The 16,120-nt window shown below is 40.3% G+C and overlaps 2 protein-coding genes across 4 annotated transcripts in view; one reads left to right on the plus strand and one right to left on the minus strand.

Moving 5' to 3' along the window:
- LOC118415756 (intraflagellar transport protein 122 homolog) lies at window positions 1-14,948 on the minus strand. Of its 2 annotated transcripts, XM_035820552.1 has the most exons (32): window positions 14,788-14,948; window positions 13,887-13,953; window positions 13,574-13,658; window positions 13,077-13,155; window positions 12,733-12,809; window positions 12,518-12,584; window positions 12,255-12,321; window positions 11,595-11,674; window positions 11,198-11,273; window positions 10,857-11,048; window positions 10,398-10,536; window positions 10,003-10,061; window positions 9,725-9,868; window positions 9,183-9,320; window positions 8,482-8,646; window positions 7,845-8,042; window positions 6,957-6,997; window positions 6,613-6,712; window positions 6,233-6,286; window positions 5,951-6,112; window positions 5,318-5,484; window positions 4,747-4,918; window positions 4,194-4,296; window positions 3,939-4,079; window positions 3,458-3,561; window positions 3,163-3,269; window positions 2,588-2,753; window positions 2,097-2,208; window positions 1,764-1,892; window positions 1,517-1,599; window positions 1,132-1,296; window positions 1-826 (listed from the first exon to the last, which is right to left on the minus strand). In XM_035820552.1, the coding sequence occupies exons 1-32, from the start codon at window positions 14,844-14,846 to the stop codon at window positions 746-748; spliced, it is 3,579 nt and encodes a 1,192-aa protein (XP_035676445.1). In that variant the 5' UTR covers window positions 14,847-14,948; the 3' UTR covers window positions 1-745. The 2 variants fall into 2 exon arrangements, 1 of the variants encoding a protein (XP_035676445.1); XR_004831138.1 differs by lacking the exons at window positions 1-826; window positions 1,132-1,296 and having other exon boundaries at window positions 1,764-1,959.
- The window catches only part of LOC118415755 (helicase ARIP4-like), a 20,982-nt gene continuing 19,806 nt past the window's right edge, over window positions 14,945-16,120 (plus strand). The window contains exons 1-2 of one of the 2 annotated variants that reach the window (XM_035820549.1): window positions 14,945-14,964; window positions 15,137-15,298. The gene's annotated coding sequence lies outside the window, so the exon portion shown is untranslated. Of the gene's footprint in view, window positions 14,965-15,136; window positions 15,299-15,352; window positions 15,539-16,120 lie in introns of those variants that run through there. The other variant, XM_035820551.1, reaches the window with a different exon arrangement.

A 16,120-nucleotide genomic window follows, 5' to 3' on the forward strand; every position in this document is an offset into this window, starting at 1 on the left:
TGGATTGTACTTTCTTTTATTTACATGACATATACTTACAGAAACAAACCAATCTGCTAGCTAGTACACAAAATATAAACCTTACACAGCTGTGATAGGTCGTTAAATATCACCATATTTTCCATTTGTGCAATTATCTATTCTTTATTCATTGCAGTTTTGTGCCAATATGCTATTTTATTTGAAAAAGCCTATCTCAGATAAGATGGGATTTTCTCATAGTACACGATGTTTCACCCTTTTGCATGAATAACAAAGATAATATAGCATGCACATGCCAAAGAGGAATGATAGCAGTTAATTAATACAGATAAAGATATTGGCAGTTCTGAACATGCAGTGTTCCTCAAAACACGATCAACCAACACTTACTTTGTGCAAGGACTATTACAATCATGTACTTACATTTCTCTGAACTTTATACAGAAAACATTAATTTGCAGATTAGGGTTTACACCATTCTGTACAGCATTCTCTATCATTTTCTGTCAAAATTACTTGGTTCAATGAGGAATGAGAAGCAACTATATTGAAAAAAAACCCATCGGATTCCGTGTTAACAACATCAAATTAACCAATGATAGAAACCCTTATTGGTAATGTCTATACAGTAGCTTTGGTTACTAAAACACATACATTACCAACAACATTATACAGTTCCATGTGAACCAAGAAACAAGTCAAGAGAGTGATAATGATGATAATGATGATGATTGACACCTGATGATTGATTGACACCTGTCAATTACTCATCGGTAGCCTTCCGGCAGAACGGACAGTATCCCTTCTGTAGTACCAGCAGCTCATAGTCATCCAGGTGGAACAACTGTCAAGACAAAAGGGCACTCTATAAAATCACAAAATCACAAGAAACTATAAAGAAAACTTGCTCAAAACATGCATGTGTGTAAAGCTGAGTGTGTGACCATGAAAGGTAGTTACACATGAGAAACAGATACATGTACATAGTGCCAACCAAAGGACAGCTCTAGGCAACTAGCAGTCTACCATCGAGCCAAACATTTCTGTGCAAGCACGTCTAACCTTTGCAAGACGAGGAAAACAGGCTACAAGCCAAGAGGTGAGTGAGTGAGTGTGTGAAATGCTTGAGACTGAGTAACCTGACTTTACCTGCCAGCAGGAGTCACACATGACGATGGACACGTCAGGCAGCAGTGAGCGGTAGTACTGGAACTTGAGAGGTTTGGACCAGCGCTTGATGAACACCTCTGTCCTGTTGATGGCCTGTAGCACTGACCTGTTCACCACTACCGGGGTGAAGTCCGAGCCTCCTTGCTATATTTATGAATAGATCAAGAAATATAATTCTTAGGTTTTTGTTTCAGTTCAAACATCTAAGCATGAGAAAATGAGAAAAACTTCAAAAAGAAGGATTTCTTTGTCTGTCATGTTTATCAAACACTACAGCATTACAGTATCAAAACTTTTGTATCGTTTGTATTATTATCACTGTATGCTTGTATATATATTTTGGAATATGCCACCAGCTACATACCTCAAAACTCATGAGTCTGCTGGTGAAGGGGTCATCGTTCTCCAGGTCATCAGTGTCATCATCAAATCGCATGCTCTGGATGTCTTCAAATGGAACAAAGGAAAAAAATAATCATTAAAAAATGAACTCAAAAAATAATTCCTCTAAAAGAACTATCTGCAGAACAACATTGTGTACAGCAATAAAGAACACTGCATCTTACAAAACTTTAAGACAAAGCAGGGTGCAATGAACTTGGAGACTTTACCTCCCCCCATCTTGTTCTCCTTCCACTTGTCCTTGACCTTCTTGGAGGATGGTTCCTGGTCCAGCAGCTGTAGGGCCTCCTCATCACTGATCCCATCCTCCAGCACAAACTCTACCAGAGGAAGCACCTCTGTAGGGACAACAGGGGTTATTACTGATCCCATCCTCCAGCACAAACTCTACCAGAGGGAGCACCTCTGTAGGGACATTCACAACATGGATTATTACATGTACCTCTGTAAAACAGTAGGTATTATTGTCAGTGAGTGTTTTTGCAGTTGTAAACTGTCGTAGACTGAATATATGTAAAAGAAACAACACTGCAAAGTCTTACCAAAAGATGAGAAGGAGTGGACGAACGGCTGTCTACAGTTGATACAGTGGTTTCCCTGGTTGTTCAGCAGTGGGTTTGTGGTGGAACAACGGTAGCACATCGGCAGTAGATCCTACAGAAGGCAAGCATCCACAGAAAATCTTACCATGAGAATAAATGCTAACATGAAGAAAACATGTTAAGTACAGGGTCAAAGATAAGAATTTTATTCTAGTAGAAGATAACAAAGATGCCCAATGAATAAACAAATACACTGTGGAAGGCTTATCCTAGCTCTGTTGACAGAGGGCAAACATATGATGATTGGAAGATTTAAATAAGGACTAAGTTTTCATTTAGAACTTTGTCCTAATGGTATAGTTTTTTTCCTTCTCTGCATTTTTTTCAAATTTTTTGTACATGTCTTAAAACTAATAAACAACAAGGAAAAAACATTGAATAATGTGTATTGTAAGACCCAAACTGGACAGTTGATTAAAAGTTGTCCTGACCTCGCTGTCGTGGAAAGGTTTGGACCTGATGGTGATGCTGCCCAGGTCGATGGACTCCTGGAACCGTGTAGGCACCTTCAGAGACTGCAGCTTCTCAAACGCATATCGAGCCAGCTTGTACCCACCCAGGGTACGGCTCTGCTTGGCCAGGGCATGCAGGGTGGCACTGAGTGGTAGTCAAGGAATGGGAGACAATTCTTTGGAATGTTTTATAGGGTAGCCTAAGCTCTGCTTTGTCTTCATTTGTTCAGGACATGTACAAGGAAAGTTTCAGGTTTGATTTGATTTTGTCAATCAAATTGTGACATAACTCATAAGACTTGCTCAAGTTGACAGATTCTTTTATGTCTAATACAATAAGCATTGCTGAACTGTCATATTAAGTAATAGCAAATATAAGAACATCGGTGTTGCCACCGTATTGACAATAAGCATTGTTACTAAGCGTTCGTAATGATTTTGTTTGAATAAAACATGAGCTGGACAGGAGAGAGTGGAAATCATCCGATACAGCCTTATTTTCTTATTTGGTAACACCTCAGGGAGGAGGAATTTGTTCTTCAATGGAAGGATACACTTTAGAAATGCCTGGTGGAATCTCCTTGTCCTCTTGCATGGCATGAAGTAGAAATCGACAGATGTTGAAGAGAGCTTCAGGCAGGTGGGAGGTGAATGGCTCATCCTGGAAAACGATGGGACACACATTAGTTACATCAAAAAAAATAATAGCAGACATCATTTGTTCAAATACTGTATAAGCCTCATTAAGTCAATACTTTTTTGAAGAAGTAGAAGCTGGCAAACTGACAAATAAAGATGCAGCTAATAGAGATGCAAACAAACAAACAATCAAACAAATAAGCTACTGACTGTGTATCTCTGGATGGAGTGATAGGCATAGTACATCTCGGCTAGCTTTTGGAACCTGCGGAACTTTTCCAGCATGTCGTCCTTCTCTTCACTGTGAGCTGGGTCTGTGGAAAACAACATTATATGTAACTTACATACAACCAGACATTCATGTATCTGGGAAGCTACCCATCACTAAAACTTTCCTGCTCATCCCCTCTTCAAAGTATGGTTTTAAGTTGTCTCAGTGGAACATACCGTTTTTGAAATGGGTGGAGAAACGAATAGTCTGTGTAACGCTAACTCCACTGTCCAGGGCTGTAACTGCCCCCTCCCGACCGGTGGACATTGGGCGGGCTGCTATAAGCAAGATTTAATCAGGCTAGAGAAACGAAATGATCAATCTTAGTTATAATGAGCATATGGCAGGAGTCCATAGCATAGAGGACATTGTATCCATGATTATTGTACAAAGTTCCTGGTCAGGAAGAAAGTATGGTACCTCCAGCGATCTCCAGACACTGCATGGACAGCATCCAGTAGTAGTAACCAGCATCGTTGAACCTGTTCTCCCGCACGGCATTGTGGGTAAGCTGCTCCAGTACCTTTACTGCGTCTTGCTGTCGCCCCGCCCTGTGGAAGGCTGAATAGAAAGAAAAACAAAAACAAATCAACAAAAATGAAACCTTCTTTGTTTCAAGAAAGCTACATAATATCAACTACTGGAAATGGCTTTGATTTCTCAGTTAAAACCAACCTTTCTGTGCCTCTTCAAATCTGTCGTTCTCGGCCAGCCACTGTGCATACGCCACATACACGTCGTCTTTGAACTCTGGGTGTCGCTCAACAAGGGCAAAGGCCTATGGGATAACACAGTTGAACATCATACATTGTCCTTTCAATCAAAATATATGTTTACCAAGAAATCTTGGCAGTCAAAGGTCCTGGCTTTCATTATTATGGCATCATGAAATTCTCTTATAAAACACTAACTTTTGAATATTGCATTTCATTTACAATGGAGACAAAGCATGATTTCTAACACTCTTACTCCTTAGGGAAGACCTACACTAACAAATCCTCCAGAAGTCTTTTTTCCGGAAGTTGCAAGATACATTGTAATGGCTCAATCCTTCCTGTATATGACCTCTACAGAGCAAATTTATGACCCCACAAACAAGTATTTTCAATATAATCCTTCTGTACTACAGAATGTTTCAATCACACATCAAAAATAAATGAGGACCATTTTCCAGCAAAAATAAATGAATCTACGGTAATTTGATAACCAAGAGATTTTCAGTCCTGACCTCATCCCAGTGGCGTGTGTCCACATGAAGGGTGACCAGTGCCTTGGTGTCGCCCATCTTGGCGTAGGTCTCGGCTGCATATGCCCAGTGTTCCAGCTGTTTGAAGAAGTGAGCACACCTAGCGAGCGGCTCTCTCTCAGCCTTATCCAACCTTCTGGCAACGTCTATCAACCTGGTCATGGAAAATGTTACAAGTTTTCAACTGTCTATACTCAAAAGTAGGGCACTGTAGGTATTGAAAGCAAGGGTAATTCACCATGATTATTATCACATCTTTGTGTACATTTCTTAAAATGTTACTTAACAATTTCAAACCAATGATTCAGAAGTATGTCACAATATCATAACTTACAATAAAACAGACAATGAAATGTTCAATACATTTTCTCATACAATATATCCTATTGGAAAAGACGGTGGTTAAGAGGCTCAGAAAGGTGAATGTTGCTTGAAAAAAATTTCATGAAAGAAGTTGAAGCAATTTTTTATGTAATTCTAAAATACGTCAGGTCTAGTTAGTTGTATCATTCTAAAACTACAAAAGTTAGCTCCCAAAATTCCATGTACTCACATCTCCAGCCATCCATGGTCCCCGATGATCTCTATAGCCTTGGTGTTCTCCCCAGCAGACAGGTACATCTCAGCAGCAGCCTTGGGCTCGTTGATGTTCTTGGCCCACTCGGCCTGCTTGGTGATCAGGTGCCGCTGGTCCTTCGGGTCTCCACTTCCAACATAGTCCTGGGAGAAGGGGAAAAAGAGGGAAAAGGTTGTGTATGAATGTAAAATATTTTGCAAAGCTAAAAGTTCACAAAACAAAAATATTGTAAACTGGCTAATATTGGTTTTCTTATATAAACGCCTCAATTTTCATTTCATAGATTATCAAGTCTGATTCTTTCGCTAGACTTACATATCATGTCAATACAAATGACATGTTGAACAACACATATTCATGATAATTGTACAGTAATGATCAAACAAATAGAGTCTAACAGTATATCTATAGTATGTTGTACAAAAATTTCATTTGTTCATTGTACAGCTACAAAACATGTATTGATACTGAAAACATTTTTTTAAAGGATATTATTCTGTACAACAATGCAAATGTGTGTGCCCATGAATATTTTTTTGTTTTATGAGTAAGATAAACCATAAAAAAAGGACCATAAAAACCTTTGCACAGAAATTACATGTATCTCACCTTAGCATACTCGAACATTCGCAGGTCTGTGTACATGTTCATGGCTTTGCTCTCATTGCCTGAGCGTTTGTAGAGTTTGGCTGCCTCGTGGAACTTGCCCTGGTAGGCGTACACGTCCGCAAGGAACTGTTGGTCGTCACCCTCTCCTCGTTTGATACGGTCCTGGAAAAAGGAGCAAGACTATTAGAAAACGGACATCTTTGTGTTAAAATTCATACATTCCACACAAAGAAAAGTACAGTATTACAACTATGTTTCAAGCATCAAAGAAAAAAGACATACCTCAATGCTGTATATCAGTTCCAAGTATCTTAGGTCACGTATGCGGATGAATGCCTGTGTACAAAAAAGATGTAATGGAAGATTTTTCAAGTTTCAAAGCTATAAAACTAAACTTAGTATACTTAGTACAAATTTAGTAGTGTTACTTCCACCACGCTAGCTACACGTGCATCGACAACCTTTTAGAAGCCTGTGCATAACAATGTAACTTATAAGCAATCCCAATCAGGAATATTTGTCAAATTGATGGTACTATGGGCCAAGGATAGGCGATATGTCTTGAAAAACTAAAAATGAATGGTATAACAAAGACACTGCTAGTATCCTCACCATCCCCAATCCTTAAGTCTATAAACGGTACCCATGACATATTTATGCACCTTTTTGGCAGTCTCGAAATCCAGCCCTTCCAGGGCCTCATGAGCCAGGTGCTGCCAGTCCAGGTCAGTCACCCCTAAACAGCCTATTCTGTAGGCATCCCTATTGGAACAAACAACATGCATGTGTTATTGTTTAACTAAGCATAATGACTTTCAAACAGTTTTTTTACATATCATATCCTGCAAACTATGCTTGAAAGATTTTGAAATATTTTTGACTTGACCTGGGATTAATTATATTAGTTAAATCAAGCAAGATTTCAACCATCAATTTGTAACACAAAAGATGGAGTACTTACTTGTACAATTTCATCAATTTGTAACACAAAAGATGGAGTACTTACTTGTACAATTTCTTTTCCAGGTATTGGTACATAGGAGCTGACTGTAAAGGAATTAATGGTAATCTAACATTAGTATCATTTTCTATTACACCATACCTCAAATTCAATGTACAAAATTGATGATGAACGAATCCAAAATCTATTTGAACAGAAAATCAAGCATTGTGTTAGAACAAGAACATGCATGTATGCAAATAGTGTTTTGCACAAAGAGTAACAAAGACAGGTATGTGCATCTGTGTGTAGATAGTGTTCAGCACCAAGGACAGGTATGTATACCTGTCACACTGTGTGGAAATTGTGTTCAGCACTAAGTGCAGGCACGTGCATATGTGTGTAACTAGTATTCAGCACCAAGGAAAGACATATATATCTGTGTGTAGTGTTCAGCACCAAGGGCAGGCATGTATATCAGTGCGTAGTGTTCAGCACCAAGGACAGGCATGTGTATCAGTGCGTAGTGTTCAGCACCAAGGACAGGCATGTATATCAGTGCGTAGTGTTCAGCACCAAGGACAGGCATGTGTATCAGTGCGTAGCGTTCAGCACCAAGGACAGGCATGTATATCAGTGTGTAGTGTTCAGCACCAAGGACAGGCATGTATATCAGTGCGTAGTGTTCAGCACCAAGGACAGGCATGTATATCAGTGTGTAGTGTTCAGCACCAAGGTCAGGCATGTATATCAGTGCATAGTGTTCAGCACCAAGGACAGGCATGCATATCAGTGTGTAGTGTTCAGCACCAAGGACAGGCATGTATATCAGTGCGTAGTGTTCAGCACCAAGGACAGTAATGAAGTGTGTGACAGCATGTCCATGTGACCCTTGCCCCCTAAGTGATACCCCAGTAGGGGTGGTTTGAGGGTACTGAGAGAAGAAGACCTGACCTGTGGCACATCGATGGCAGTCATGCTGTAGACATGGAGGCAGAAGATCTTGGATCCGCAGTACCCCACCACGAAGCCCTGCATCTTCTGCTGGTGCACAGGGAAGTTCCCTGCCTTGATGTTCAGGACCCCTCCTCCAGAGAAACACAGCATCTCCTCCTCTTGTGTGTTCCAAGCCACACTGTTGGCATTGGGCTCCTAGAAAGGGGAGGAGAATTGTGCAACATCATCATTAGAAAAGAGCAGATGTATTGCTACAGATTCCTGTATTCCTATAGTTTGGTACTTTTAATTTTAAATCAATGCTATGAAATTAATACCGAGACAAGTTCAGGCTTCAATAGCAAGGTTTCCTTTGCCATGCATGAAAAGTAACCCAAAACGGAGTATCACGTGCAGCATATACATAGAAATTAACAGAAACCTGAATGTGCCACTGCAAATTCGTTTACATTTATGGTACTGAAATATCCTAGCATCGTGAAGATTAAAAGATTTCAACTTAAAAACACAGCAAAACTTTAAAAAGGAAAAAGTCAGAAACTAATGTCAACAAAAACTGTCAGATAAGTAATTTAGCAAGTATACATGGACAATACAACACTGCCTGAGCAATAACAGGTGCATGAATAATCACCTGGAATAAGAGTTCCTTGGTGTTGACGTCGTACACCAGACAGGTGTTGTTCTCGTCCACCACGGCCAGCTTGTTCCGTGAGGAGCTCATGTCCAGACAGCGGATGGAGGTGTTCTGTTTCAGCAGCAGGATGGGGAACGGGTTGTCCACAAAGATCTTCATCACCTGTAGATGGCAGAGATGAACAGCATACATGTATGTCTTTCATTTCTGTTGTTTAAGACCGTTTATGCTGACAAACAAATGATGGTCTGGTAAATCATTAATGGAGAGGGAGAACTATATAGAAAGGCTGGCAATGACTAAATACGTCTTTGTATCTTATCGAGTCAAATCCAGGATACATAAGTACTGATTTTGTTTCTCCTTTAAAGATTCAAAGTGCCATCTATCTACAGAACACTGCTTTTGCTTCATTTGACTAAATGTCTACTGGATGTATTTTGAATGACAATTTGACAGAATTAAATGTGATTGATTCAAAACAGAAATGCCAAAGTTTGTTTAAACTTATGTATCTAAATTGGGCACCACACTCATAAGAAGGAATATACCAAAAATAGCCTACCTGGAACTTACAATATACATAAATTTAAAGAATCACAAACATTCTTAGAATAAATCTTCCTTCTAAGGTTACATATCTACCTTATACATACAACTGTCACACACAGAGAAAATCGAGTACCCATGTAGCTCACCTGCCCGTTCTTGAGCCCCACCAGTAGCCCCTCCCTGGCAGGAGGCCCCCCGATCACCTTGATGTACCTGATGAGAGACTCCATCACCCACTCTTTCTCCTTTATACCCTGGAATGACAGGCACTGCAGACGCCGCTCCTACAAGCAACAGAAAAACACATTTTCAAATGAAACTTTTCCTAAATCCCCTTTGTAGATCCTATTCATTTTATCAAATAGCTTTATTTGTTCAGGAATATCCATTTATCAAAATTCATAAGGACCCCCCACAACTAGTTTTTAGCTACTGAATTTGTGTATCTGAATCACACCATTGATAAACTACCTATAGGCATGACACAATATTCCTTCAAAAGGCAGGTTCTGTCTACAGCCCTGGGGCAAACCCATACAAGTGTCCTATTACATTTGTATTACTGCTGGTACGGTGTAGATTTATCTGAATGCCAAATGTCAAAATTCTTATCATTTCAAATCTAGCTACAAAATTCTTATCATTTCAAATCTAGCTACATAGGTTTCTCCTGGTGAAACCAACAGACCTGACACAGGATGATGTTGTTGGATGTGACCACCAGCAGGTTACACTCAAACTTCTTGCCGATCTTCTCCTTGACTCTGTAGTGCATGTCTGAGGAGTCGTCTGAGTACAGCTCGTAAATAATGATCTTCTCTGGCAGTTGGACCTGGCAAACAAGAAACAGAAGTAGAGCATGTTACTACAACTTACAAGCACAGCTAAGAGACAAGCAGTATTTAAAGGAAACCACTGAATCAACATACCGGTATCATGGTATACAAAATAAAGTTTGATACTCACTGCAAGTCTGTGTTTGTAGATGGCTATCTTCTTCACTAAGTCTCTGCATTTGATTTTTACTAAAATCACAAAGGAAAGGGGGTTGGAAGTGAGATCTGTGCAGTCTGTTGTGTTCATATATTTATGTTGCAAGTCATGTATATCAGAGATGTTCAATTATGACCTTTAATGAACTTAAGTGCACAACATACACAAAGCATATCACCTAGACACATATCATACCAACACATTTAATACACACTTTTCAATTCTGTAAGTTATACCCATCAAACCTTGGCAAGTTTCACTGCATGGGGTATAGCCACATGCTTGTATACATACTGTACATGTGATGGTCTGCAATATAAATCAATGCATTCCTACATCATTGAACATAATGTGTTAACTGAGAGTACCTTTCTGTTCCGTAAGCAGATGCTGTACAATGACATCAGTCATGTTCTCTCTGTAAGCGTAGCGGTCCTTGTACAGGCCGTGTACCGTGCTGAAGATCAGCTGGTAGTACGCAATGGTACCATCCTGACAGCCAATAGCCTGTAAGATATTTTGCTTTTGGTTTAAAACTTTTAGTCCAACTTTTATCAGGCCACTAAGAAAAGAAATGGCAACCTGCAACTTGCTGTAAACTAAGAAGTGGACTTTACCCATCTACACATTTAACTTGAACCATCAGTTTGTCTTCACATGATTTTGTACTCTCCCATCAAAAGAATGGCCTAGTCATATACAGTGATGGACAAAAGACTTGGATGTTCCATTTACCAAGGGTGGTGATGAATGTACATATTTGTTGCTTATGTAATACTATACAATGGAGAAGGATTTGACTGACAAATCAAGCTAGCAGAACTCACCACAAAGTTCTGGTCTGGGCGCACACGACAAGTCCACACCCACGACTGCTGTTCCCCCACTACTCCCAGCTTCACCCCCTCCTTCGTGTACAGGGACACCTGTTTGTCTGCACCTCCACACACCAGGTACTCTCCTCGCGAGAAGTAACTCACGCAGCACGGGTCGTAACCAAGGTTACGGTCCTTCCCAACCTGAAAATAATGCCCAACAGGAAGGTTTTTCTCTGGGCATGACTGTGTGAACAACACAATGTTAACATCTCTGCCTTGTAACAGTAAGAACTTTTTCTGAATGGTCTTTAGTCAAATAGTCACCTTTTAGTTAACAGTATGAGCCTTACCTGTTTTCCACTCAGCTGGTAAAAGGACAGTTTCTGGCTCCAGTCTGCAACTGTCAGTATGTCAAATGGTTCATCCCTGAATAGCAGGAGACAACAGTGCATGTAGTTACAGCAAGCGTTCGAACAGAGTATGTACATGTTAGAACAAGATCTCAAGGGTCAGTTACTAGTAGTTTAAGCTGCTTTGTCACAGAGAATCAAGCTGCTCTGTCACAGATATTCCTTTAAGATTTTTATATTTAACTTCTTACTTCAAAGAAGGTACTTTGTAAGAACAAAGGGTACTTTGTAAGAACAAAATGACCTATATCAAAAGTAGGTGGTTGGTATGAAAATCACATCACGAAGAGATATGAAGAAACCAAATTGGGAACTGAATCTTTAGTCCACAACTTACTTTGAAGGGTTCCATTCCAGTGACCATATAGGTGAGATTGCACCTCCTGGTCGTTCTATCTTCACCTTCTCTTCACCATTCTGTCAGAAGGGGAAAGATGTTACGTCTTGAAGGGCAATCAAGCTTGAGAGACTTTGAAAAGTCACACACAACAAAACACAATCGTTTAGTCTCCTCAGCTTATGCAGGGTTCTCCCCAGAGAGTGGAATAAGGGAGGTCCTCCACTATACTCTCAGCCAGCTCCACTATACTATTTTTCAAATTTAGTGTGTTTCTTCCCTATTTTCTTTGTTAGTTTTGCTAAAAGTAATGACAATTCACAGATTTTTGTACCAAGTGGCATCACTTTTCCAGTCAGCATTGTCTGCAAAAACTTGTGAATGAGCAATGATCAAAACAATAGTTGTTTTGCCACTTCACAACAAAGGAATCACAACAGTATATTATACTTGTAGTAGTTGACACCCTCTGTCATTGCAAAATGAACCCATTTTCATGAAAGCGCAGCGCGTTGGTGTGGGTTATTTTTGCCAGCCCCTCCACTATACTAAAAAATTCTGGGGAGAACCCTGTTATGTTAAACTATATTCGATTGGGTTTCATACTAACAATAAAGGCACATTTAATTTTCAATTCAAAACAAGCAAACAAGCAGGCACCTTGTTTCTGATGCTGATGCATCCATTGTACAGTCCAAGAGCTAGGTACTGGCCATCGTTAGTCCAGCTAAAAATGACAGGCAAATTGATTTAGTACTGACCATGCAGGTGCAGGTATAACATCAGTCACCATACACTTTTGTACTGTAATGAAATGCCCTGGCATACTCAACACAGTGCAGCAAAGGATAAAATTACTTTTGCATCATGCTATTAGTCTTTTTATTAACAGTAGTGACCATATGCTAATCAGTAATACATACCTGCAGCATGTGATCTTGATGCCAACCTTGTGTTTGTTAACTGACTTCTGCTCTGGGGACCACATGCCTGGGAAAGGAATATGGTAATTCATTAATCATGCAGATTTTGAATGTTTTACTTTATCATACCACCAGGAATAGAAAGAATTTACTTCTGTTTCCTGCAAATTTGAGAGTTAAGCAAAGCACAATGCAAATTGCAAATTCTTACTGACCAAAGTCACTACTGGTGCAGCTTGCCAGTTGATGGGTAACTGGGTTGTATGACACACACTGGATAGGGTCATTATGCCTGGATAAAAAAAAACAGACCATGGCATGGCATATTTTCAATACCTTGAAACTGAAAGCAAGTATCATCACAATATGTAATGATGTAGTGTTGAAATTTCACTCCATAGAGGTTTGATAGCCTGTGTTAACACATGACCCCCTCCCCCTAAGGCAGCGGCAATAGTAGGGCCGGCCGCTAGGGGCGCGGTTTTAGTCAGGCTTTTAGAGGTTTGAAGGAAATGTCATGAAATGATTTAAGTGTTCCTAAAATCATCAGATAACCTACGTGTATTTAAGGATGCCTTCCAACTTGGATGTCCAGATGATGACACTCTTGTCAGCTGAACCTGATGCAAACCTCTTCCCTGGGGAAATAAAAGGTACAATTATTTAATTATTCCATCTAATTGAATATGCATTGTTTTCACATTTGAAATTGGCTTTTTCTGTCATTAACCTTAAGTTGGAATATTTCTTGGAGGGGTGTTATATTAATCATTACACAAAAGCAGATGGGAAAAGTCACTGCAATATTTCAGAATAAAGTAACCTGGTACCCAGTATGTTTATGCAAATTATGGCTTGGCCAGGTTCTCTAGTAGATGATTCGCTTTCATGGCCACTGGGGTACTAGTAATCGTTTGCACTTGGCAGGATTTGAGGTTAGGTGAGGTGAGGTGAGGAGGTGTGAACGATTACCCCGGCAGCAGAGTCATCTACCCTGTACAGAACCTGTCCAAGTCACAAACAGGCTGGTTACCAGTGTTCACAATGAACACTCACCATCCTTGGCATAGGCAACACAGTAAACTGTGTCTTTGTGTCCCTTAAGAGGCTGGATCAGGGTCCCATCATTCGTATCATACACCTGAGGAGAAGTACAACTTAGTGTTCATTGATTGTACTAACATTTTGCAAATGTAAAACTAAAATATGCCTAACATTACAACTAATAAGTTGCATTATGAGACAATGTATCATGCATTTAAACATTTATGATAATGCATTGAATTTAAATGACTGAGCCTATAAATATTACAAATGATATAAGTTATAACAAAAGAATACAGAATTATGCAAGGCAGTGTTTCCTCACCAGAACTCTGTTCCCTGCAGCAGCGATGAGTTGGGACCCATCAGGTCTGAAGGCCAGGTCCCAGATACTGTATGTATGTGGAAGTACATAATGGGTGAAAAACTGCATTTTGAAAGAAAGTAAATTGTATAAGACGTGTTTGCGTATTCAGCAATATTTGCTTTTAAAGGATCAGGTATCTATGGTTCCAAATGCTGTATCAGAACAATGACATCATTGATCAGAACAGATGTTATAATTTGGACCAAATTCTTTTGCAGCATTGACCAAACATCCAACAGATATTATGATGTACACTATTGTAACTACAAAACAACTCCTGTAACTTAACGTTAGTACATGTCTGATATAACACATTGTAACTCGGAGGTTAAATGCTGGTCGATGGTTTATTAATACATTTGACTTTGCAACTGATAAATACAAACGATTCACGGGACAGTCTGATCGGTCGGAGTCCCACGTATGCACATTACGTTCTGGGAAATTATTTGTTCTGTTAAAAACATGTGCCGATTGCAATTCATAAAATTGTTACTGCAGTGCTAAAATTTAGCAAATTGAAATTCTGTGTTTTGTGCAAATTATAAAGTTTTCAATGCCACTGTACTAAAATCAGACTGTAGAAAGGCCTTTGGAGTTGGTCATGGGATACAGCGATCGAAATAGACATGTAGCAAGTAAGTTCAACACATATATGAACTTACTATGGCAATCTCTATGTTGCCATGGAAATGGCAAGCGACGTTCTGGTCTAGTTCGGCCAAGTCGGGACAGAGTTTAGTAACTCTTTCTCACTTCGACGAGCTGTTTTAAACAGACATATTGCACTAAAACCAACAAATAACTGTTCCTTTGTTTACTGTTATGGGCTCCAATGTATGAAAATCGAAATAATCACCATTGTTCGACTTTATCTCGATCATGAACCTTGTCCACCCAGGTCGGTATCGCCCGCATTTTGGCCGCTCTCTGGAATTTTGAAATGGCAACAAACACGCATGCGCAATTAAGGTATAATCTCGCGAGACTTCATCGAGAACTCAATAGGAGAATATCCCATTACAGTTTTACAGGGGTAAATTATTGCTGTGAATTTCTGTATTTACTGTTACTAGACATGAAAATGTTCATCAAGTATTCAAATTATTACTCATAATATTATAGACTTGAAAAATTGTTTGTAAAGCATAGTTTTTGAGAATGGCATCTTTTGAAAGAAAGAATTTTTTTCTCTCTCCCTCATTTAGGATCAACCACCATGCGTCATGGCGGAATACATTAGCCATTGAGGCCAATTTCCTGTTACGGACCGAAATAATTTTGTTACTCCTACACAAATTCTGAACTTGTTACCGCCCTGAACTTATGATGTTATCGAGGTAGACGAAATCGGCCTAACTGTGATAAAGGTAAGCTAACGGGTTTATTCGTTGGCAGGGGCCGTAAACAAGTGGCTAGCGCGGGGGTTGTTGGATGGTCGTCACCGAACAGATCTTTTGTCCGTACGGCCGTGTGGGTGTTTTGTTTGGGTCCGTGGTTTACATAATATCGCAGTAAGGTGACCTCCTGGCGGTCACACCGGGATGTGTCATACCTGTACCCGTGTGTGCTATCACGTTCCTTATAAAGAAGAGGAACTAACACCAAAAGTACGTTGTTAGGGCGCCTGGCTGGATCTTTCAAGAACCATACTCAGTAGCAAGTATACCGAAGTCACGGGTTCCGCACTGGGCGCCCAGTGCGGAATTCGTGGAGAAACTGGCGTCGGCACTCGGGGCCCAGTACGGAAGAAACTTCCGCACAGGAATTCCAGTGCGGAAGGGTTTTTTCGAGTGCTGAAGACCCGTCAGCACTGGAATTCCAGAGCTACACCTTGTCTCGGCACTCGTTTTCCAGTGCCGAACTCCGCCCAGCACTCGGTTTCTAGTGCCGAACTCCGCCCAGCACTCGGTTTCTAGTGCTGATCTCCGCTCAGCACTCGGTTTCTAGTGCGGAAGGGTGGTTCAAAGATCGTTCAGCACTGGTTACCCAGTGCGGAGGTCTTTGAGCACTGGATAACCGAGTGCCGATCTACCTAAGTCACGGGTTCCGCACTGGGATTTCTAGTGCTCGGTGACTTTTCGGCACTAGAGGCCGAGTGCTAAGACCACTTCGGCACTAGAAGCCGAGTGCTACTATCATTTTAAGACCGTCAGCACTGGGTTACCAGTGCTCGCGTCCAAATTGTTACT

The sequence above is a fragment of the Branchiostoma floridae genome, chromosome 5 (genome assembly GCF_000003815.2).
Source record: "Branchiostoma floridae strain S238N-H82 chromosome 5, Bfl_VNyyK, whole genome shotgun sequence".
Taxonomy (NCBI): domain Eukaryota; kingdom Metazoa; phylum Chordata; class Leptocardii; order Amphioxiformes; family Branchiostomatidae; genus Branchiostoma; species Branchiostoma floridae.

Coding starts and splice junctions, on each gene's coding strand:
- LOC118415756 (XM_035820552.1), bottom strand. CDS start 14,846: ATGCGGGCGATACCGACCTGGGTGGACAAGGTTCATGATCGAGATAAA. Junction 13,954..14,787: donor CGAGATAAAGTCGAACAATG/GTGATTATTTCG, acceptor ACATACATACAG/TATCTGGGACCTGGCCTTCA. Junction 12,810..13,076: donor GAAGGCATCCTTAAATACAC/GTAGGTTATCTG, acceptor TTTTTTATCCAG/GCATAATGACCCTATCCAGT.